Below are 23,499 nucleotides of genomic sequence, written 5' to 3'. Positions count from 1 at the left end.
AGAGGTCTCGGCCATTCTGTTTCGTTTTGGTATGTCTCGGGTGTTCTTTGATCTTTGGAGAACTTTCCAATGTATTGTTTGGTTTGGGGGCTGAGAGGTGGTTATTATATGCTTTGAAAAAAACGGGGAAAAAAGAGAAGAAATTGATATATCACATAATTAGCTGCAGGTACACACCTCTGAGGTTTGGCAACCGGAGTAATTACAATTCCACTGCAATAATAATACATTACTATATCCAATAACCAGCTACACATGTGTTCATAATGTACAAGAACAAGGAATGGAGCATACCCAGGTAAGACTTTGTTCCCTAATATCCACTATTTTTCCTAACGCTGTATATATTGTTTCGCCAATACTTGTCAACACTTTCGATAGTCACTTGTTGGCTTGCGCTTTGGGACCGTCTAGTAATGCTACTACTGGAGGATAGCCCGAGGGCATATAGCGTGTCGCTTTAGCCCTAGAGCCCCTTGATGCTCCAAATGATAGTTATAGACTACTCGATTTGATACCTTTCGATTCTTTGTTCCCAATTCACAATCAACACTGTGCACGCCACTTTATGTCTAAACGCCTATTGGCTAAGATGTTTCAACACAAAGAATGCCTCAGCCTTTGTGATAAACATGGCCTTGTGCAGTATATATTTTGAACTCTTTATAAAATCTTTGTTGCTTTTTTTTCTGTGCTCTTCTCGACTTTCTAGGTCTCAAGGCAGATCTAGCAGCAGCAAAAGAGATATCAGCCTCCTCCAGATATATTGCACCGCCACCTCTCCACACCGCCCTCCAGCCACAAATGCGACTAAACGTCTGTTTTAGTCGGATCTTTTAGCTTTGCGTCTCTCTACTATCCAACTCTTTGACTTCTCAAGAACTGGTGGATACATTTACCAACATTCTCTTCCTTTTACCTGACAAAATACCCTGGTACTATTATTATACCACCATCTTTGTCGCTTGATCTGAATCCATCTGAAACGCCTTTATCAGGTGGCGCAAACCCATTCTTTTATCAGCTCTCGCGTTGTGAATCTTCCACACCTTGCCACTTTCCCTTCATTCACCAACCTCCGTCACAATGTTGCCCCAAATTACCTTGGAATCACCCCTCGCGCAGGCAGTCGCAAATGCGATCCAGCCGAAGTTGGTCGAGATGGGCTGGAGCGACGGCCAAGAATCCCCACTGATCGAGTACATTGTTCTTATGTTGGTCAACGGCAAGACACAAGAGCAGATCGCCACTGAATTGTCAAATGACTTCCTTGGTCTTGAGGAAGGAGATACCGCCGCCCTTGAGTTTTCGCATTGGTTGTTCGGACAAGTCGAACAGCTCAACCAACAGATCAACGGAGTGCCTGCGGTTTCGAAAGACACTTCCATGGGCCAAGCGATCCCTTCTTCAGCTGGATTCAACAACATGGTTCAAAACGCGCCCCAATCAATTGGAGAGGCAAATGGCCAGGATGACGAGATGGGTGAAGCTGGAAGTGATTCAATGTAGGTATTTTCACTCTTTGCTTCCAACTCCATTTATAATTTGCTGACAGTGTCTATCGATAGTCCCACCGGCCCGAAAGCTATGCGCAACGGCAGAGGCGGGAAAGGAAGGATGCTGAACCAAATTAACCGCAACTTGGACCGTGGCTCGGACGCCGCTTTGCATCGCGTACGCGGAAATGGAAACGGACGCATCGGTAACAACAACCGGGGGCAAAGAGGAGGATTTGGTAACTTTAACGCCCGCGGGGGTCGTGGGATGGGAATGCAAGGCAGCATGGGCCCAAATAGCATGGGTCAAATGACTCCCGAAAACCAGATGCAGCTTATGACAATGCTGGAGGAACAAGCCCGTATGATGTCTCAACTCATGCCGGGCTTCGTCCCGCCTGCCGTCAATCCCGCTTTCCAAAATGGTCACAACAGCCAGCAAGGTCGTTCCCTCTTTGATCGGGTCGAGCGCAATGGTCAGCGCGGAGGAAAGCGTGGACCTAACAGGCCAAGGGGTGCGGATACAGCAGATGTTGATATGGAAGGCGAGCAGGACGAAAGCAATCCCGACAGTGTTTGCCGTTTCAACACCCGATGCTCGCGCTCAGATTGCCCATTCGCTCACCAGTCCCCTGCTGCCCCCGATGGCACTTCAATCGATCCCTCTGACACTTGCTCCTTCGGGGCAGCTTGCAAGAACAAGAAGTGTACCGGCCGCCACCCCTCACCCGCAGTGCGATCCGCCCACCAGGCCGAGGCCATGTGCCGATTCTTCCCTAACTGCACCAACCCGCATTGTCACTTCAAACACCCCAGTATGCCAGTTTGCCGCAATGGCTCTGACTGTAAGACCGAAGGATGCAAGTTCACACACATCGAAATCGCTTGCAAGTTCAACCCTTGTTTGAATCCCGCGTGTCATTACAAGCATGCCGAAGGCCAGCGCGGCTCCTTCGCCGACAAGGTGTGGACTCCGCGTTCCGGAGAGCATGTCAGTGAGCGGAAATTTGTTTCAGACGCCGATGGCCCCGAGGAATTGATCAAGCCCGGCACTACCCCTGTGGAGAACACCGATAACCAGGAAATGACCGCGTGACTCCGCTTGACATGACTCAATACGATGGAAAATGCAGCAAGTTAAAAATCACCTCAAGAGCCTGTTTTCCAAAGCGAATAATACCATGTACAATTCAGATCAATGAACGAGAAATGGCTGGAGGGAAGGGCGTTCATACTTTTTACGCATTTGCTTTTGTTATCTGCTCTGTACATAGATTCCCCTTCTGATCTCTCAAAAGAATAATACCATAGCGAAGACAAGCTTCGAAAACTTCCCCACTATTGTGCCAGCTCGTATGATCGTAAAGTAGAGTGGCGGACTGGGATCTCTCCCAGGCTTAAGTAAGAGCGGAAGCTCCCCGGGGCCCGACATCCCAAGAACCTTAGCGGTTCGTTGCTGCTTCAGGTCTGTGACCAACCAACTCATACTCAAACCGGCAGACATGCGGCTCCAATGTGCCTCGAGGGCACTCAGGAAGAGGCCATTGACCTCCCGCATCCATGGTCAAACACGTCATTACAATGCTGCCGTACTGGGCGCTGGTATAACAGGCCTCACATCCGCCTGGCAACTAGCGCAGGACCCTCAATGTGAACAAGTCGTGATCTTCGAAAAGTCAGATAGACTAGGCGGATGGATCGAGTCCGAAATCCTGCCTACCCAGAGTGGCGAGGTGGTGTTTGAGTATGGACCGCGCACATTGAGGGCCGCGCTGCCAACGTCACTCCCTCTACTCTACTTGGTAAGTATTGCTTTCGTGCACCTCTTAGTCTAGATGGGTACAGTTTTCTAACTTTTTCTGAAGGCTACGAATCTAGGCTTGTATAAAGACCTCATTGTCACCCCGAAATCGAGTCCTGCGGCCCGCAATCGCTTCATCTACTATCCAGACCACCTGGTTCAATTACCAGTGCCTGATCGCAAACTTTCACTCATTGATAATCTTAAGCGATTCAAGGAGACTTTGGATGAGCCGCTGTTCAAAAATTTTGTTCCAGGAATCTTTAGGGATATCTTGAGTCCCCCACGGCACCTGTCCGACTGGGCGAAAGACGAGTCTGTCGCGGACTTTATTCGACGTCGTTTTGGTGACGATGTTGCAGAAAACATTGTTTCATCCGTAATGCACGGAATATATGCTGGAGATATAGAGCAATTGAGTGCTCAGACATTGTTGGGTGGATTGCGCAACCTGGAGGGTGGCGTTGGCGGCATTGGCGGATTCATTTCTGGAGGAGTCACCGGCTCTCTTATCTCCCGGGGATTTAAAAGAAAAACTCGAAATGTCGATGACTTCATGGCCATTGAAGCTATATCTGCCGGCCCTGAATTGGTCGAACGTCAACATTCCTTGGAAACCCTTGTCGCAAAAGCTAGCACATTCACCTTCAAGAGGGGTGTTGGACAGCTTGTTGAAGCACTGGCTGCTTCGTTGAAGAAATCTCCCAAAGTCGAAATCCGCCAGAACACAACAATTAAGTCATTGAGTAAACTGCAAGGTTCCTCTACTATCTCGGTACGCTCAACCACTATGCTATCATGGGGACTAATACTAACCGCCTATAGATTGAATCACGATCAACAATCGACAACATCAAAGCCAGCAGGACCAACTTCGACCATGTCATCTCCACAATTCCCCCAGTATCCCTCGCCAACACCATGCACCATACCACTGATCGCAAATATGAGAACGCCAACCACACCCCATACCTTCTCCGCAAGCAAGACTACGCCGTAACAGCCATGGTCGTCAACCTCTACTACCCTAACCCCAATCTCCTCCCCGTTGAAGGCTTTGGGTACCTAATTCCAAGCTCAATCCCCTACGAGCAAAACCCCGAATGTGGTTTGGGCGTAATCTTCGCTTCGGCTTCAAGTGTAGGCAATGGCCCCGACCCATTGTCCCCAGAAGTCAGTCAAGACACTGCTCCAGGAACAAAACTCACTGTCATGATGGGCGGCCATTACTGGGATGGCATGGAACAGTATCCGGACCACGATAAAGCCGTGGCAATGGCTTGTTCCATGCTCAAACGCCACTTGAATATCACCGATAAACCGACGATTGCCCGGAGTCGTCTGCAGAAAGATGCTATCCCGCAGTATACGGTTGGTCATCTGGACCGTATGTACGATCTTTCGGAAGTTGTCCGTCATGAGTTTGATAACCGGCTTGTCCTTGCGGGCAACTGGTATAATGGTATCGGTGTCGGCGATTGTGTTAAGCAAGGTATCTTGTCTGCTACATATGGTGTTGGGAGACTCAAGCTTGGGGGTGAGATTAATCCTTGGCGTCCGTGGGCTGCTTTCGATTGCGAGAATTGGCACGTCCAAGGTGGGGTTGTCATGTCTCCCGTTCGGTTGGTTGATTCGACCATTTGAGACTGTCCCTGGCTCGTGTCTTTTACTTCTATAAAGTAATGTATATTTCTATTAAGCTTTAAGGATTGCACAGCAAATGGAGATTTGTATAGTACTTCTGAGAGGAACATGGAATTGTAAATCAACAGCGTGTGCCGGATATCAAACATTCAATTTATAAGTTGTAACCAACTCCCAGCTGTTCTCACTTAACAAAAAAGGATTCAATCCGCACATGGGTTCTGCGGTTCCTACTTGGATTCTTCCTTGGATCGAGGAGCGCGAGATGTATTACCAGGGACACGAAAGCGGGAAGCAAATGTGACACAGGGTCATGAGACGAAGCGATAGTTGGCCGGGAAGTTGGAAGATCGCTTTGGCGCGATGAGCCCCAGGATGTGGATGGTTTGTCCATGTCCGGTACCGACCACCTGCCATGATAATTTATAGCAGCCCGGTGGGGGGAGACAGGAAGCGTTGGATGCCTGTAGCAAACCCCAATGGTGGTGTGCACATGAACAATTATTCAAGATATGAGGATGCGGGGATCAGTGCGATTTAAGAAACCGTCCTGCCCCGCCTCTGAACATTTGCGAAGAAGGCTTTCAAGCGTCTTCACTGCTCTCTCCTGTCTTCTTGTCACCGTTGGAGTCGAAGCCCAGTACATCCAGCTGCCGAACAAGTTCCTGGATCTTAATAATCTTATCCAACTGCTCGGGCAACAGACCCTCTCCCTGCTCTTTCTTTTCGCGAAGATCCCGCGCCTGGCGGAGCTTCTTCTTCAAGTTGCGGGCTTTCTTCTCTTTTTCAGCCTCAACATTAACCGGCTCCTGGACAGGCTGTTCTTCCTTGAGTGCAGGTGCGGGTGTTGGAGCAGGTGGGGCACGCCAATTGTTCGAGTCTATGCCCTTGCCCTCTACGCCGTCGGCATCCTTCGCGTTTCGCTTGGCCTCACGGCGCTTGGCATTCTTGTTGCTCGAAGCGGTTGTTGGGACTGCTGCCGCAGTAGCGGGCTTCGGTGCGACCTTGGCCTTGTCCTCTTCGCTGCTCAAAGCTTCGGCACCTGGCACCCCGCCTTTAGCGCGAGTCTTCCATGCCGCTGCTGCTCGGTTCTTGTAGAGTTCGATATCCTCTGGGGGTTTGTAGCCGGGGCGAACGCGAATTTCCTTGCGCTTGGATCCATCGGGACGGACTGAGGCGGGGATGTATCGTTCGCCGGTTTTGGCATCTGTTGTGATGCCAGACTTAGCGACGACGTCGGACATGGTGTTTGGGTCTGAGAGGATTTCGATCAGAATAGAGATTGAATTGAAACATAAATAATTTACTCGACAGAGTCCAGCTCCAAAGATTTCGAGATCGGAAAAGAGGAAAACAACGCGAAAGTTGAGTGCGGAAGGCCGGAGTCTCGGCCAATCAGCGGACCGGCAATTCCCGCAGCTTTTCGTTCGACTTCGCAACTTCAACGTCTAACCCTCGTCTCCCCATCCTCTTGTTCAATCCCCTCATTTGGTCGTGTGAAAACACCTAAATTCTTCACAATGGCTGGTGTATGTATATCCTTTCTGCTCCTCATTTCACCTGTGTTCGGTAATTTGACTGACCTCTCGCATGACAGTTCGCAAACGCTATCTACTCGCACGTCTCCCCTGGATCCCACGATCGCGATCGCAATTATCCAATTGAATACTAACGGATGCATTCTTTGCTGTATTTAGGACCTTCATCCGCAAGAACACCGTTCTCCTGACCACTGCCTTTGCCGGTGCCTTCGCCTTCGAGCTGTGCGTTACATTCGGTCCTCCCGGAGATATACATCAGACTGACCATGCTATTCTCAATCAGTGCATTCGATATCGGCTCCAACAAGATCTGGGACACCTGGAACCAGGGCGTATGTGACCTCCTTTCCCCATTCCGCTATCTCGCTGGACCCCGGGACCTTTGCAATACCAATAGAACCCACACTAACTCCCATGTCTTCACACAGCGCCAATGGAAGGATATCAAGCACCGTTACATGGTAAAGGAGGAAGAGGATGACGAGTAAATGTCTCGACATTTGTCTGGAATAATTGTCACAGCCGGCAAATGGGCATGGAAAAGCCGATAATGCCTTTGTTATTTCTCATCCCATAAGTGGGATTGTACGCAATAGATGGAAATCTGTATTTTGACTTTTCAATCCTTCAGAGTCCCTTAAACTCCCCCCGAATATATGGTGCCCAAAAAAGTATTTGTAGTCAGGTATTCCATTGCAGTCATATGATGGGATAGCTAGCCGCTACATATCCACGATTGAAAGGGAATGAGGAAGAAGAGACCATAAAGGATATCAAGAAAAACACGGAAAAAAGACAGATAGAAAGATAGATAGAACGAGGAATAGAAAGACGAACTGCAAGCGTATAGTTCGAAAAAGGAGTGTCTAGATCCCAACGTAAGTGATCATTAGGCCGTGGCGTGTGGCGTTTACACAAGGGTTTCATCGTCATAGCAAAAAAATTGATCTTTCGTACTGCGCTCTCTACATATATCCATTTTGACTTGATTTCCCTTCGTGTCTTTGAAATTCCGCTCTTGAGCTCCACATTCAATTCAATTTTTGAATCGCATATGACTTCACCGTGTCGCTGATCCGCCTGCATCGGTCCACTGCCTCTCATCCTTTCTTCCCCCCACCAACTATTGTGATCAGCGTGAGCACGTTAACCGATTCGACCTGACGGGCTTCCCTTCCTTCGAAAATTTCCCTACCGACTGCATATCCGTGAAGAAAATCCTATATCGAACGACTCCTACCTGAGGTTATCTTTAGCGCATTGTCGCGAACGGTACCTTATATCACCCAGTGGACGCCGAGCGACCACACGAGACTCGGACCGACCAACCAAGCCATGCTTATGCTCGAGGAATGCTCGAAGCTCCTCGGCGATGGTCTCCTGCGCTTGCCTAAGAAACACAGTTACCGTTATGGCCCTGCGGCCGAAAGAGACCTACTAGAGTTGCTGTTCCGATCGCTCGTGGGGCACAACAATGAACTCCTGCAGCAACTGTTCCCAGAAGGCACCCCAGCAGGACTATGGAAGCTGGCAGAAGCACAGGGTGCCCGGGAGGGAGCCGAATATAGCGAGGCAGCACGAGGCAAGCGTTGCGGCCATATCTTCCGAGCTGGTGAGGCCACATATCGATGCGTAACATGCGCTGCGGACGATACCTGCGTACTGTGTAGTCGATGCTTCGATTCTTCCGACCACACAGGTCACCAATATCAAATTTCGCTATCCTCCGGGAACTGCGGCTGCTGTGATTGCGGTGATGACGAAGCATGGAGGCTTCCACTTTTCTGTGCCATCCATACTGATAGCGGCAACGCCAAGGGAAAAGAGCGAGCACAGCGAGAATTGCCTTCTGATCTTGTGGCCTCAATTCGCTTGACCATCTCACGTGCGCTCAACTATTTCTGTGATGTCATTTCTTGCTCTCCGGAACAATTGCGCTTGCCCAAGACTGTGGAGGGCATTCGACAGGATGAAGTCGAGTCTCGGCTGCGGCCTGAACATTATGGCGACGGCGATGAAGCAGAGGAAGAGCCTGAGTTTTCGGTCATGCTATGGAATGACGAAAAGCATACTATGCGTGATGTTTCTCATCAGGTTACCCGTGCTTGTCGTGAGAGAGATAGCTTTGGTGTTGCGCGGGCTCATGAAACGAACGACTTTGGCCGCAGTGTGATCAAGTACTCCAAGGACCTCGATAGGCTGTTGAATGTTTCAAAAATTATCGAAGATATCAAGGTTACTGTGACGGTGCGTTCTTCGCGGGATACTTTCCGCGAGCAGATGTGTGCTACGATAGTGGAATGGTTGGCTGATATTGCCGGCTGTGAAATTCTTGAGGACAACGAGATCTTCCGACAAATTATTTGTGAAGAGATGCTTGCCCCGTGGGAAAAAGGCAGCGGTGGCTACAATGAAGATATCGGCATGCAGGGTATCGACGATCACCAGAAGACTGAGAACCTACCAGGTCGCACCCTGTTGATCAATCTTCCTACGCATGGTCAAGTCATTTTGACCACCGATGATGACGATCTTCTAGAAGAAGACGACGTGATTGATCAAGAGGAGGATGAGGATGAAGATTATGTTGAGGCTCATGACGCCGACGACGAGGATGACGACGAAATGGAAATGGAACTCACCCGTCTGCAAGCCGAACAGGATGGTCAAGACGATGACGATGAGATGGACCTGGAGGGTGCAGAAGATGAGCTTGCCTTAGCCGAGCGCATTCTCGCCAGTCTGAATGGCCAGCCGCCACCTCCTCCTCGCCCAGCGCCCGCTCAGTCCGCAAACCGGGCCTCAGCCGAACGCGAACAGTCTGCATCTCGGAGTCCTGCACCCGAATCTGGTCCTCCTGGCTACATCTCTATCCCCAAAACCCCTGGCCCTACCTACAGCAGGCAGAGACCATCCCTCACAGAGAATCACTGGAAAGTGCGGCCACCTATGCCTTCAGCGGGTGAGAAGGTGCCTCCTTACGAAGATTTGTGGCAACGTACCCGCCTGGACTGGCTAGTGCTTTATGACTTGCGCCTGTGGAAGAAAACACGAACTGATCTGCGTGATCTCTACATTAGCACTGTTGTCAATGTCCCCCAGTTCAAGCGCATTATGGGTCTGCGTTTGTCTGCGCTGTACACAGCCCTGGCCCAATTGTATCTTGTTGCAGACCGCGAGCCGGACCACTCCATTGTCAATTTGTCATTGCAGCTTCTTACAACACCTTCCATCACCGAAGAGATTGTTTTACGAGGAAACTTTTTGACAAAGGTGATGTCAATCCTGTATACATTTTTAACAACGAGACAAGTGGGTGAACCCTCAGCCGTTGACCCCAATGCCACATTGGCGTTTGATGCTGGCTCAGTCACCAACAGACGTCTCTACCACTTCTTCCTCGACCTTCGATACCTTCTTCAATCCGAATATGTCCAACATCGTGTACGGACTGAAGACCAATATCTTCCTCAGTTCCTCGATCTCGTCAAATTGTCACAAGGCATTTGCCCCAACGTCCGCGCTGTTGGCGAACACGTCGAGTACGAAACAGACGCTTGGATCAGTGCCTCTATTCTCATGCGGGAGATCAACCGGCTGTGCCGTCAATTCTGCGAGGCTTTCCGCAACCCTGAAATTGACGATGGCGTGAATCTACTTCGAGCGATTAAAACAACAACCAGCACCGCGATTATTCATTCCGCTGGTCTCGAACGCAAGCGGTTCGATCAGGCAGAAATCAAGGAGGAGCTTCGCTTCAAGCTGCTGCCACCTTTCGATTTCGAAGTCGGCACCGCCGGCCAAGTCCCTTGTCACCGTGTAGTTGAGTTCGTGGTCGAGCGTGGATCGATCAGTTTCCACCATGCGCTTCACTACACTTTGTCTTGGCTTGTTGAGTGCGGGCGAAATATCAGTAGCGACACATTGCGCAGTGTTCTTTTCGATGCTGCCATCAACGCAAAGGGCAAGATCGAAGCTGCCAAGGCTGCCAACTCTAGCAGCGTTGATGATGTTCTGCTTGCCCTCGGGCCGGAAGATCTGCTTCTTGCCATGTTCGACTATCCGCTCAGAGTTTGCGCATGGCTAGCACAGATGAAGGCCGGAATGTGGGTTCGCAATGGTCTCAGTCTTCGTCATCAGATGTCCCAGTACCGCGGGGTCTCCTCTCGTGACTTTGCCTACTACAGAGACATATTCCTTCTCCAGACAGCTCTGGTGACTTGCGATCCTAGCAGGGTTCTTGCCTCCATTGCCCATAGGTTTGGCATGGTTGAGTGGATGGCTCGTAACTACATGCCTCGTCCTGGGTATGAAGACACCCAGATCGTGGACGTAGCAGAGGAGTTCGTCCACTTATTGGTCATTTTGTTGACCGACCGGACATCTTTGACGGCCATCGACGATAGTACTCACTTAACACACGAGAACATCAAGCGTGACATCGCTCACGTCCTCTGTTTCAAGCCGCTCTCCTTCTCCGATCTCTCGACCCGTCTGAGTGACAAGCTTCTAGAATCTGACATGTTCCAAGACGTGTTGGAAGATGTTGCGAACTTCCGTCCTCCTGAGGGCTTGAGTGACTCTGGCACTTTCGAACTGAAGCCGGAACATCTAGACCTTATCGATCCCTACAGTGCGCACTACACTAAGAACCAAAGAGATGAGGCAGAAAACATCTACAAGGAGTGGATGGCAAAGAAGACAGGCAAGAATGCCTCTGATATTGTCTTCGAGCCTAAGCTCCGGCCCATCAGCTCCGGCGTGTTCTCTAATCTCCCTCGGTTTGCTGGCACTATGCTGTTTGCACAGATTGTGCACCAATGTCTGGAATATGTCATTTCTTCAAAAGAGTGCACACCAAGCATTCCACCCACCCGCGTTGAGACTTTCCTCCAAGTGATTCTGCATCTTATTCTGGCTGCTGTTTTGGAAGATGACTCTGAAGAGACTGATATGGTAGAAGATCACTCTAACTCGTTCAACTGGAACGCTTTGTCCAAAGCACGAGAGATCAAGGCAGGCAATTTGACCATCGTCGGGTTGCTAGAGAGAATTTCCGTCACGACCGAATTCTCAGCTTCTGGTCCTAAGATTCGTCACATTCTAAAACGTCTGTGGCAAAAGCGTCCTCGTACCTACTCTTCTGCAACTGCGTCTCTCAGGTTCCCCTTCGATCGAATCGACACCAACTCGCCTGCAATCGATGCGGACAATGATAGGGAGACCAAAAAGAAGCAGGCACTCGAGAGACAGGCCAAGGTCATGGCCCAGTTCCAAGCTCAGCAGCAACAATTCTTGACCCAACAGGGTAACATTGATTGGGGCGAGGAAGACTTCAGTGATATGGAGTCCGACGCGGATGCTACCCCAGAGAAAAAAACATGGAAATATCCAAGTGGGACTTGTATCCTCTGTCAGGAAGAGACCAATGACTCTAGACTATATGGTACATTTGCGCTGGTTCAAGATAGCACAATCCTACGTCAGACTGATATCAGGGATTCTGATAGAATTCGTGAGGTGCTCAGAACACCCTCGAGTTTGGATCGATCTGCTGAGGAAATGCGGCCATTTGGTGTTGCTGGAGAGAACCACACTACGATCAAGCGTCTGGACTCTTCTGGTGGTGAGGTAATTAGCGAGAAGATTGGGCTGAGCAAAGGATTCAACCCCAAGAGCACCCTTCGTGGACCCGTGACTACAGGCTGTGGACACATCATGCATTACTCCTGCTTTGAGCAATACTATGGAGCAACGCAAAGACGCCACACTCAACAAATTGCACGCCAGCACCCCGAGAACACAACCCTCAAAGAGTTCGTCTGTCCACTCTGCAAGGCTCTTGGAAACGCATTCCTTCCCATCACTTGGAAGGGCAAGGAGGAGTCTCCTCTTCTCCCGCTTGGTCCTGCCGACTCGTTTGATCAGTGGATCGATTTAGGCCTGAAACATGCCTTGAACCAACAGCAAAACTTCCCAGTCTTGATGGAGAAAGAAAAGGCCTATTCTCAGCCATACACTGACCTGTTCATTGATTATCTCTCCAAGTCTTTGGTTCCACCGCTTTCCACCAAGATTGATCAGCTGATGGCGTCGGCTTTCCCGGCAAGCGCGGCTGCGCAGTACATTACATCTGCGCGCATGCCCATGCCAGGAATCTTCCCTCCTACCGAAGATCTCTCGCCATCCAGCCCTCTTCAACAGTTGTCAAGTCCCTCGGATAGTTCCATGTCAGAGTTGCTCCAGATCTACAGGCGTCTCAAGAAGACTTTGAATACTAATCATGTCACCTCGTCATTCAACAACACTACCGAAGCGAATAACAGCGATGACCTTGTGCATACCGATTCTTTGATTCGAAGCTTCGGTTTCAGCATCGCTGCTGTGGAGATCGCGCAGCGTGGTGTCGAGTCCGAGCCTGGCTCTACATTGCTGGATAAGATTCCCCCGCTGACATTAACGCATTTACGCGTTCTGTCGGAGACTGCGTTGACATATGCTGCTGTTGGATGTCTTCACTCAACTTCAACATCTAAGACTCGCCCAACCAACGAGTTCCATGAGATGCACCGACAGAAAATCTGCCAGCTGCTTGCCGGTCACCCTTGCTTGAGTGGGACGCCGTTGCTCAACGATGTTCGCAATATTGAGCCCCTGCTCGCAGTTGATACTTTTGTCTTCCTCGCGGAGTCTTCATTGTCTTTGCTTCCCGTTCTTCACATCGATATCCGTCACCTGGTGCACATGTGCTTCGTGGCTGAAATTGTCAAGGTTGCTGTTACTTTTGTTCTTTGGCCACTGGGCTTGAAGGAGGAGCTTGTGAATCACCCAGAGGACCATGTTTCGCAGGCCAACAATCTTTCTGAAGAGCAATTTGGAGTAACGAAACAGTTCTTTGACTCTATTGTCGCTGAACTAAAGGCCAACTCCGTCGGCCGCGCTGAAGGTTCTTCCTTCCCCGCCGAGAGTGGTTACGTCAAAGATGGAGAGGAAACTGCGACGGCCGGGATTATTGCTGCTGTGCGTCGACTTGTCATGAGCTACGGCTTGGCTTTCCTGCGCAAGGCAGTTATTCTTCTCCACGTTCAGCACGGCGTGGAGTTCCCTAACACCGGTTTCGACATCGAGTCAACCGAGCTTGAGCGACTCACCAAGGCCCTCCACCTGCCTTCCATCGACGAGATCCTCATGTCTGTCAAGCCTGCACGCAAGAGCAACAGTCCCTTCGATGCGGTCATTTCGGGGTGGATCTTCCACTGGAATGCCTCGCGCTCAGGTATCCGCTTCGAAGACCACCGACTCTGGCCCAGTCTGTCCCACCCTGCCATCTTCGAGCTTGTCGGTCTGCCCAAGTACTTCGATAACCTGATCGAAGAAGCAAACCGTCGCCGTTGCCCGAACTCCAAGAAGGAGCTCAGCGACCCCAGCATTTGTCTGTTCTGTGGAGAAATTTTCTGCTCGCAGGCTGTTTGCTGTATGACAAACAAGCTCGGTGGCTGTAACCAGCATCTTCAAAAGTACTTCCACCTCATCCAGCATGTCATCGTACTATACTAACTTTTTCTCTCTCTATCACAGATGCGGCAAGAACATCGGTCTATTCATCAATATTCGCAAGTGCACCGTCCTCTACCTCCACAACACAAACGGATCCTGGCACTACGCGCCCTACCTCGACCGCCACGGCGAAGTCGACCCCGGTCTCCGCCGTAACCGTCAACTCATCCTCAACCAGAAACGGTACGACAGGCTCCTGCGCGATGTTTGGCTGTCTCACTCCATCCCTGCTACGATCAGTCGTAAGCTGGAATCGGAGATTAACAATGGCGGTTGGGAGACTATCTAATGAACACCAAAAGAAACTTTCCGTTTTTGCGATTGATGCGCGTGCACATTAGATCTGCGTTTTGTTGTTTTTTTTTGAGCGAATTGGGGACGATGATTGTGTTTAATTGATTTGGTCGTCTCCTTTCGTCTTGCATTCTTATGGATTGTTGTTGTATCCACACGCTTCTCACGAATTATTTATCAAGGTAGTTATGATTCAAATACCAAGTTAAATAAGCTCGACTTAGTCTCATCTTGTCCTAGCTATTTTGCCATGGTATCACTACGTAGAATAATTTCTAGCTGTTTAAAGAATGTTTGCAGAGGGAAACAAGACGAAGAGCACACTGAAGCCCTGGAAGGGATTCCTAGTTTACAGACCTGGTAAATTTTGAAAGGAGTAAGATATGTATTGAAAAAGATATCAGAGCAAGATTTAGCAAAAGCATACATATTCATGTTGTGTCCAAACAAAAAGATGAAAGAGTTGACGTGAAGGGCTCCAGGGCGGTCGCTTAAAACTCACCGTAGTTAAGAAGGGACTACATTTGCCCCTGCATCAGGGCTCACAACCTTTTCTGTCTTCGATTCTAAGGATCGATATCCGTTCCTGTTAAAGATATATATGTAGACACCTACGTAGGTATGATTTCTTAGGGCAAACGTTTAAGCATGTGGGGCTTATCTTATCAGTGCCAAGCCGGCCCAGGGATCTTCACCTTTTGACAGTGAGCTTTTTTAAACCTCAATCCTAAGCTATTTAAGCTTGCAGCCATGAATAACGAGCAATTTCGGCGCCTGCTTGCCGACCAGGCATCTTCAAGGTCCAAGGATCAAGGTGCAGCTCCCGGTGGCAATGTATCCACCGGTGGCGCAACCCCGGGTAGGGCACTTGGATCGCGAATCCGGCCCAGCATCCAAATGACGCCGTGCGTATCTTTTCCAGGAGGAATTTCTTCTCATCTAAGCTAACATTATGGCCGATACAGACGCTCCGTGTCAAATGTGGACTTTCAGCAACAGCTCGCAGACAAAAACCGTGAAGCTGAGGGCCGACCCTCCAAGCGATTCAGGTCATCTGCAGCACCCAAAGGCAGTGTATTGCCGACCAATTACCAGGATCGCGCGAAGTTGAGGAACTCACAGAGCGATGACGCAAAGAGTAGGGAACTCGAGACGCAGATTAAGGCGCTGGCCGCCATGGTCACCTCGAAAGAGATTACTCAAGATGAATTCGACAGACGGGTTGACGCCCTAGGAGTAGGAGGTGATCTAGAAAGCACTCATATGGTGAAAGGACTCGACATGAAACTTGTGCAAAGGATCAGAGCCGGAGAAGATGTGTCACAACCGGCCGAACACCCCGAACCGCCCCCTCAGGAAGAAGATGCAGACGAGGCATTCGAGCACTTGACAAAAGAGGACCAGAAGAACTGGCTTGAAGAGCTAGCTGCTGCTCCGAAGCAACACAAAGAAAAGAAACAAGGGATTATGCCACCACCGGCTGCAAAGCCAAAGAGTCGCAATGACTACCTGAAGGAAATGTTGGAGGCAAGGCGCGCTACACCGAAGTCGATACTTGGCACAAAGTTCAAGAAGTTGGGCGACGGAAAGCCCAAAACGGAGCGGTTCGAGGAGACGGACAAGAACGGACAAATACGGGAGGTGATTATCATCACTGATGCAGAGGGAAACACCAAACGCATGAGCAAGCTCAAGAAACCCAATCCGCCAGTCCAAGAGCCTGCATCTGCTGCTGGCGACCTGCTTATGCCCGATAAAAACGCTAAACCTCTGGGTATGGAAGTTCCCACTGAGATATCCGCCCGTGCTGCCATGCAAGCGGTACCCGAAGACGAGGATGAAGATATCTTTGCCGGCGCTGGAGATGATTACAACCCTCTTGCCGGAATTGAGGACGACGGCTCATCATCTGATGAAGACGGCGAAGTGGTAGACTCGACTATCCAAAAACCCAAGAAAGCTTCTGTCAGCGAAGAAGAGAACAAGCCTGTTGGCGAAATAGCACCCGCTAAACCAAGAAACTACTTCGGAACTAGCACGACAGCAGAAGAGAAGCCCAAGAAATTCCTAAAGCCATTTGAAGATCCTGCAATCCTTGCAGCCCTAAAGCACGCTGCAGATCTCGCGCCAAAGTCTACCTCGGGCGAGGGCATTGACGGCCCAACTCTTCGACAGAAACAGTTTATGGAGGAGGTTCGTCGACGTGACGCGATGGACGCTGCCGATATGGACATGGGCTTCGGAGGAAGTCGCAACGAAGACGGGGCCGAGGAAGATCAGGGCCCTCTGCTTGACTTTGATGATGACAAACGAGGTGGGCAAAAGAGGAAGCGTGGTCCTAAGAAGAAGAAGGGTGACAAGAACAGTGCTTCAGATGTTATGCGTGTCGTTGAGGGCCGCAAGAAGGACGCCTCATGAACATTTGCTGTTGTTGTTGCTCGCTCAATCATGGTTTCCCTGTATTTACTGTGGTCGATGCTAATTTATATCCTACCATACTATGTATATCTGCTTCTTTACTGTGGCTTATCAAGCCCTGGGGCCACCGGACCAGCTTATGTTTCTCTGGTCATCTTTGGCATCTCTTGTATCCTACAACTTGCAGTATGACTATGTGTAATCGCTTTGAAATTATATCGAATCGATTCATTCATATATACATACGTACATACATAGCATGTAGTGCTCTCAAATCCCGACCTTTCCAACTAAAGTCATATGATATACTGCTGAACGGACCACACATGATGCCCGCTGCCCAAGTAGGTCTAATGCTATCAATTTTAGCCTTAGTTTATATCCTTCCGTGGATCAACTCGACTCTCCGCGACTTATCCCGGTGTCGGAAATTTAAACATGGTGGGTGAGGTGCTAGTACTTTCCATTGAGCTCACAGAACAATAGAAGTGCTCTGCTGCCCAACTTAGACAGAGCCCCTCTCCTGCCCTATAAACACTTCCTTCTCGCCACAACTCCTCTTCTTTTCTCCTTCGCTTTTTCATCTCCCTCTCGTCTGCCCCATCCACTTCGTTGTCAATTCTCCATCCCCTCCAAACGGATGCAGACTGTTTTTCTTCGGTTCCATCAGCATGAATACTTTCTCTTCATCACTTGCTTTCTTCCCATGTCGATACGACACATCTAGATAGCAATCCTCTTAGTAGGTAGCTGCATGGCACGTTACGTCGATTGACGCGACTGGCTATTGCCCTTTTTTTGGTGTGTATACTTCCACTGTTTTTCTTGCCAACTTTTCTCTCACGCGTCTCATCGCGTCTCTTCCCAGCTTTCATGCTGTCTTGTTTTCCGCTTCCTTTTTCAAATTCCTTCTTCTTCCTTCCATCTCATCATCTGCCCTCACTTCATGTTTTTATATCATCGTGCCCTTATGTCTTTTTACCTTGATGCCTTGATGTCCCCGTGGTATCATGTCACCTTGTGTACATATGTATGTATGTACATATGGTGGCACTCCTTCTGTACTTACTCCTGTGATATCGCTGACCATTACCAGACACAAAACGCAGGTCCATCTGTTGCATCCGAAGGCTCCTGAAAATTGTCCAACATGTCCATGTGAGTCTGCAATTCTAGCGATTCCACTTTTGTATTCTCGGCCTGCGGCCTATATTTGATTGTGCCCGACGAGTTGCCTCACCAGTCCATTGGCTGACAGCAGACCCTTTTTCTCGTTGTTTCTTTTTAGGAATCCAAAAAACTCAATGAATTCCAACCCAGTTACAAATTCGCAGAGCTCTATCTTCCAGTTTACAACCAGGTGAGAACTCCAGCGATTGAATTCACTGCGGTGTATTCGACCTTTTGGGTCACTGCCTTGATCGTGAACGAGTTGAAAACCTCACCAGTCCTTTGGCTGACAGCAGAGCCTTTTCTCCGCTGCTTTTAGGGCCTTTCAAACTCTCGATTCTATACGATTAGCCCGGCTATATCAATCGCTAGAGTGAGGGACATGTGAGTGTTCCTTTGACGAAACCGAAATGAAATAGTACTAATCATTACCAGTTGCATGATATTCCCAAGCTTGTGGTCGATTCCCATGTCAGTCGTTCAAGAGTCTTTTTATCACAAAATAAAAAAATAAAAATTACTCACTTTCAATATTATTTTGCTCGACCTAGTTCTTTTATAGCTGTATTTCATACTTCAAGTAAGTGCTGATGTTGATGATGATGATGATGTTGATGTTAACACAAGGTTGTGGATCCTTTTCAAAGGTCAGGTCCGTGCCCACTTGCGTTTGTGACTTGCCTTTTCACTTCCTTCTCGCCACAACTGCGCTCGCCACAGCTGCGACTGAACTCATGAGATCTTTTTGGAGAAGTGGAAGTTTCCGCGCTAGAAACGTCTTCGCGCTTTTATCTTATACTCATAAGTACCAATTGAGGCACATCATGACAGACACCAAAGGCACATCGAGCCTCCAAAAACTACGTCCAGGAAAAAAACCACCTTTGACTCATTTTCTTTGTCTGCCTCTGATCAATTCTACGTCTATCCCCCAGTTAGAGGATTCTGTTTCCAAATTCAAAACTGCCCATGTGTCAGACCCTAGAACTTGTGACCAGACAAAACCATCCGGCTTGGGCATTCCCGGCAAAGCCTTTCGTCCACTGGGGACACTCCATCTCACGATTGGGGTGATGAGCCTTCATACAGAAGATCGCTTGCAACAAGCTTCCTCTTTGCTCCAGTCTCTCGACTTAGCAGGTCTCATGGCTGAGGCCGAGCGAGTTGCCACCAACTCGCGACCCAACGGCGGCCAATCAAGACCATCATCCATCTCACAACATTCCCAAACAAACATGGCTTCTACTTCACAGCCACCTTTTACTATTTCCCTGGAGTCTTTGCATGCTCTACCGCGGGAGAAATCCGCAACTGTCTTGCATGCTTCCCCAGTTGATCCCACCGGTCGGTTGTATCCTTTCTGTGTGATGCTGCGTGACAAATTCATCGAGGCAGGGTTGATTCAAATTGATGGCGATAAGAAGCCAAAAGAGCGAGATTTCTCCAAAGAGTCTACCCAGGGAACTCCACCAAACCCTCAGTCTATCCCCCTTTTACATGATGCACCTCCCCATCAGCAGTCACTAAAGAAGCTGGACCCATACACAGTGGCAATGACACGAAATCCAAAGACTCGACCACTTCTCTTGCATGCAACACTTGTCAACACGATATACGTCCGTGGACGACAAAGCAATCGCAACAAAAATTCAACACACAAGAACTCATCCAAACGCATCACATTCGATGCTCGCAATTTGGTTGCTCAATCCACTGACAATTCATCCTTGGCCACTTCGGTCCCACAAGCATCCCGCCACTCTTATATATGGGCGAGAGATATCCCCCTAGATACCATCTGCATCTGCGAGATGGGTGCTAAAAAATTACACCCCGGTGCCATCGACGATAACGGCTTGAGTGAGCGTCTTGGTGAGGAATATCTGGCCGTTGCACAGCGGAGTATGAGTTCTACATAGCTGTCTCATATGTCGTCAATAAATTACCAGTGTAACACCTGTAGTCAAAATCTTACTCCAAGAAATTCTGTCATCAACAGATGCACGCTCTTCACTGGCAAGCGAAATTCAATACAACTAATACTCATTGAAAGAACAAAGAATCATGGTTGGAGGCTACAGAGCATGCATGTATTTAAGAATAATTCTTGGGCAACATCTCCATTCAATAAGTTGTTCAGAAAATGTGCTTTCATTGTTTCATTGCTTGTGGTATTAAGTAAGATCCCAAGCCTGCTTGGGATACTATTGATGGATGATCGTCATCTGTGTATAACTCGGCCTCGGTTTTGACCAAACAAGGACCCACGATATGTCTTCCATGGCGGCAACCGCAAGATGGCCGGTGAAACTACCTTGACAGGCGGCGCGTGCATAGACACAAATTCCATATCAAGAAGATGGAGCGTCGATAAGGAGGAGCTCGGACGACAGATACTTGCGCCTAGCAGATTCACTTCGCCCCATCCTCGGTACGTAGATATGAGTGACCAGATGTGATATCCGTGAAGACGTTCGTTTCAAATCACCAAATCATCTAACCCTGCTCATGATAGTTTCCATCCCACGTTCAACAGACAGTCCAGCAGCCTTGGCCTTGATAGAAGTAATCATGCTACGCTCGAAGTCATCACGAGTACGCAGCACAGCCTCAACCCAAGAGAGTTGCAGATCCCAATACTCGATCTTGAAAGACTCGTACACTTCCACGAGCGCAGGACCCTTATCCGTATCGAGAAGCTGAACAAGCCGTTCAACCAACCTCCACTTCTGCTTGATGGTCCCCTCGAACGAATCGGGGTAATTTTCAAAGAACGCAAAGACAGTAAGGACGTCGTCCTTGAATTTCTCGGTGAATGGATCGACATGACGTCGGAATTTGACGCCCTTGTTCCGCACAGCTGAAAGGTATCGCACGAGCAGCTCATCGGATAGCTCCTCAACCAAAATCTCTACAAGCGACGGGTGTAGCACCGGTGTGTAATCTGCCATGTAGTCTTCGAAAGTGGATGTAATGCGTTTCATGGCGTACTCGCCATACCACCTTGACGTGAAGATGTCAGGTAGCACAGTATCCAAATCCACTGTGAAAACAATGCTCACAAACTGCGCCAGGCAGTGCGTGCTCAAATCGACATATCCGTCGCGCAGTGCCTCTAGCTCAATGTTCGCCGTGGAAGCCATGTACTTAGGTGTGACAAATGGAAGGAACTCATTCTTGAACCGCGTCAAATAACCAAACGCACCTGTTTCTTCGTTGTCGTCGATACACGAGATCTGGTCGTTGGCTATACCGATCATCCAGTCCTGCAGCAGTTGTACGCCTTCTTGATCTGCGCTACCGGTATGGTATTTCGTGCACTCTTCGTCGACTAGTGTTTGCCATGCGCTTTGTTGGTTCTTCAGAACGCGGAACATGGCGTCGATTACACCCTCTACTAGATCGGTGCGGTTGGCTTGAAGTTTGACGCTACCGTCATCTTCACCGTTGGTGTTGATTCTGCGAGATGTACCACCTGATACCGCAACTTGCTCGTGAAGCATGCGCCACATGTCGGCCAGTCCTTTGGTGCGGAAATGGCCTTCTGCATCAGTGTCCAGGGCGTCTGCGGCGCGTTCGACGAGAGAATTCTTGTCTTTGTTGAAGACGTTTTCCATCCATGCTTCCACGGCATTGATGATGACGCTCTGCCATCGTTGGACCAATTGTGGCTCTCGATCGTCTAGGATGTTGGGCTGAAGATCTGCTTGTGTCCAGCCTAGATCCCCCATCTTTTTGTAGTAAATGTCGCTCCAGTGGATGATCTCGAGCAGATTGTCGGATGGAACCGGCTCCTCAGTGTCATCGATCATGTCGAGCAGGAAGTCGTGCATCATGCGGTGGTAAATGTCGGTGTATGTTCTGAAAATTTTCCATTTTTTCGGGACGAGATTTTGCATGTACTCCTTGACCGTGGCCAGATCCTCGAAAAACCATTCGCAGTACTGTGGTAACTTGGTCGGTCTTTTGAGAAATTTCCTGTAAGTCTCTTCGAACATTCCATCGGCGCGAGCCTCGATGGCCTCAATGAATTTGCTTTTGTATCCGCGTACAGTCTTTGGGCCAATATTCATGGACTTGAACCGACTCGCGAGATCTTTGTGGTCCTTCTGGGCTTCTTGCAAAGCTCTAACTGTATCATCATTCTTCTCCTCGTTCATCACAACAACAGCAAGTCGCACAACCATGCCTCTGTTTTCCTTCGCCAAGTAAATAATGTTGCCGCAAGCGATACCGAGATGTTCATCAAATGTATCAATGACAGAATCCAACCCCTCGAAATACTCTTCAAGCGTCTCTTCGCTACTCCGATCCTGAGCCTTGCCGATTTGGTCCATAGCCTCATCCCGGAAATCTCGCAATCGCGAAATCTGCATATGGGCACGGAGAAGGTTAGGCTGATTCTCCAGATCCACCTTATCCTCCTCGAGCAAATCCTCCACTTCCTGAAGATCTGAACCGAAATTTTCCAGTCCGCGCTTCATCATGAGCGTAGCATCGAAATGTCGCTGGATCCGAGCAAGCTGATCAATCTGCGCGAAATCCTCCACGCTATCCTGCGACTCGGCGCACAGTTTGTCGATGCCTTGGAGCTCATCTTTCGTTTTGGACACTTGGCGCTGTCCTTCTGTCAAAGCAGCAATACTGCGCTGTACTGCCTCAAGCTGGTCTCGTAGACCTTCTCGCAGCTGCAGATCAACAGCCGTCTTCTTCCGGAGATATTCCGCCTTCAGGCCACTGATCTTATCCAAATCTTCTGGATGTCGCAGTAGATCTTCCAGGCGCGGCAGGGCAACCGTGGTGTCTATATTGCTGGCCTGCGCCATTGTCACGGTAGGGTGGGGATCTCGTGTCGTTGCAGCTGGATGGTTCGAAGCTAGGTCGAGGGGTGAGGTGTCAAGAATGCGGGCATGAGACGCAACGGTAGAATTAATGCGCAATCACTGAAAATTAAGGCACAGGTACAGTCAGGCCAAGCAAGACACAGTCCATAACCTCAATGAATTGAGGTGAAGCAAGTATATCCCGCTATCAGATTACTGTTGTCATTGGCAGAACACACACGTGACCCACCGCCTTGAGTTTGCGGGACCTCCAAGTCCGCGATAATTCTCCGCCCAAAGTATCAAGTCAGATATCTGGTGCAATTCCCATTCATGAATTGAGATCGTATCAATCCAGCGCCGCCTTCATTACACTCAATCCAGGTCGACTTCCACGATACCCGACACCTCAAATCATCGAACGCCCACCTCTCATCCGCTCAACACAAAAATCTCTCGAAATGCCCTTCTTCCGCATTACCCTCCTCCGCTCGGCCATTGGACTCCCCCGCCGCTCAACAGATGTCCTCAAAGCCCTTGGTTTGAAAAAGCGTATGGCGACCGTTTTCCACCCCGTCTCGCCCTCCGTCGCGGGTCAGGTCATGAAAGTCAAAGAGCTTGTTGCGGTTGAAGAATGCGAATTCAGCCTTACGAAGCAGGAAGTGCATCTTGAGCGCAAGCCTGATCCCGGATACTATGTTGAGAAGAGAATTGAAGACCAATTGCGTGATCTTCGCCGGTAATTGGTTACCAGA

At 49.3% G+C, this 23,499-nt stretch overlaps 9 protein-coding genes across 9 annotated transcripts; 7 read left to right on the top strand and 2 right to left on the bottom strand.

Annotated features, from left to right (window-relative positions):
- Nucleotides 1-1,086: 1,086 nt before the first annotated feature.
- Nucleotides 1,087-2,592, top strand: N7529_010007 (mRNA-binding protein NAB2; the record flags this gene model as incomplete). Its single annotated transcript, XM_057245534.1, has 2 exons — nucleotides 1,087-1,505; nucleotides 1,569-2,592. 2 exons carry the CDS (start codon nucleotides 1,087-1,089, stop codon nucleotides 2,590-2,592), a joined length of 1,443 nt encoding a protein of 480 aa, XP_057093797.1.
- A 102-nt stretch (nucleotides 2,593-2,694) lies between these two features.
- Nucleotides 2,695-4,941, top strand: hem14 (oxygen-dependent protoporphyrinogen oxidase; the record flags this gene model as incomplete). The annotated part of the gene is made up of 4 exons (XM_057245533.1): nucleotides 2,695-2,762; nucleotides 2,962-3,298; nucleotides 3,362-4,072; nucleotides 4,123-4,941. 4 exons carry the CDS (start codon nucleotides 2,695-2,697, stop codon nucleotides 4,939-4,941), a joined length of 1,935 nt encoding a protein of 644 aa, XP_057093796.1.
- Nucleotides 4,942-5,525: 584 nt separating this feature from the next.
- On the bottom strand, nucleotides 5,526-6,185 carry N7529_010005 (putative RNA binding protein Pym; the record flags this gene model as incomplete). Its single annotated transcript, XM_057245532.1, has 1 exon — nucleotides 5,526-6,185. The coding sequence occupies one exon, from the start codon at nucleotides 6,183-6,185 to the stop codon at nucleotides 5,526-5,528; it is 660 nt and encodes a 219-aa protein (XP_057093795.1).
- Nucleotides 6,186-6,461: 276 nt separating this feature from the next.
- Nucleotides 6,462-6,970, top strand: N7529_010004 (cytochrome b-c1 complex subunit 9; the record flags this gene model as incomplete). The annotated part of the gene is made up of 3 exons (XM_057245531.1): nucleotides 6,462-6,505; nucleotides 6,639-6,704; nucleotides 6,766-6,970. 3 exons carry the CDS (start codon nucleotides 6,462-6,464, stop codon nucleotides 6,968-6,970), a joined length of 315 nt encoding a protein of 104 aa, XP_057093794.1.
- An 847-nt stretch (nucleotides 6,971-7,817) lies between these two features.
- N7529_010003 (putative ubiquitin-protein ligase E3 component (UBR1)) lies at nucleotides 7,818-14,328 on the top strand (the record flags this gene model as incomplete). The annotated part of the gene is made up of 2 exons (XM_057245530.1): nucleotides 7,818-13,999; nucleotides 14,061-14,328. 2 exons carry the CDS (start codon nucleotides 7,818-7,820, stop codon nucleotides 14,326-14,328), a joined length of 6,450 nt encoding a protein of 2,149 aa, XP_057093793.1.
- Nucleotides 14,329-15,083: 755 nt separating this feature from the next.
- N7529_010002 (uncharacterized protein) lies at nucleotides 15,084-16,751 on the top strand (the record flags this gene model as incomplete). The annotated part of the gene is made up of 2 exons (XM_057245529.1): nucleotides 15,084-15,238; nucleotides 15,299-16,751. 2 exons carry the CDS (start codon nucleotides 15,084-15,086, stop codon nucleotides 16,749-16,751), a joined length of 1,608 nt encoding a protein of 535 aa, XP_057093792.1.
- A 1,994-nt stretch (nucleotides 16,752-18,745) lies between these two features.
- On the top strand, nucleotides 18,746-19,840 carry N7529_010001 (uncharacterized protein; the record flags this gene model as incomplete). Its single annotated transcript, XM_057245528.1, has 1 exon — nucleotides 18,746-19,840. The coding sequence occupies one exon, from the start codon at nucleotides 18,746-18,748 to the stop codon at nucleotides 19,838-19,840; it is 1,095 nt and encodes a 364-aa protein (XP_057093791.1).
- A 573-nt stretch (nucleotides 19,841-20,413) lies between these two features.
- N7529_010000 (SNARE-binding exocyst subunit SEC6) lies at nucleotides 20,414-22,747 on the bottom strand (the record flags this gene model as incomplete). Its single annotated transcript, XM_057245527.1, has 1 exon — nucleotides 20,414-22,747. The coding sequence occupies one exon, from the start codon at nucleotides 22,745-22,747 to the stop codon at nucleotides 20,414-20,416; it is 2,334 nt and encodes a 777-aa protein (XP_057093790.1).
- A 458-nt stretch (nucleotides 22,748-23,205) lies between these two features.
- On the top strand, nucleotides 23,206-23,487 carry N7529_009999 (mitochondrial 54S ribosomal protein uL30m; the record flags this gene model as incomplete). The annotated part of the gene is made up of 1 exon (XM_057245526.1): nucleotides 23,206-23,487. One exon carries the CDS (start codon nucleotides 23,206-23,208, stop codon nucleotides 23,485-23,487), a length of 282 nt encoding a protein of 93 aa, XP_057093789.1.
- Between the last annotated feature and the right edge of the window lie 12 nt (nucleotides 23,488-23,499).

This window comes from Penicillium soppii, assembly GCF_028829465.1.
Source record: "Penicillium soppii strain IBT 18220 chromosome Unknown utg000007l, whole genome shotgun sequence".
Taxonomy (NCBI): Eukaryota; Fungi; Ascomycota; class Eurotiomycetes; order Eurotiales; family Aspergillaceae; genus Penicillium; species Penicillium soppii.
This window is presented reverse-complemented; position numbering and strand designations above follow the sequence as displayed.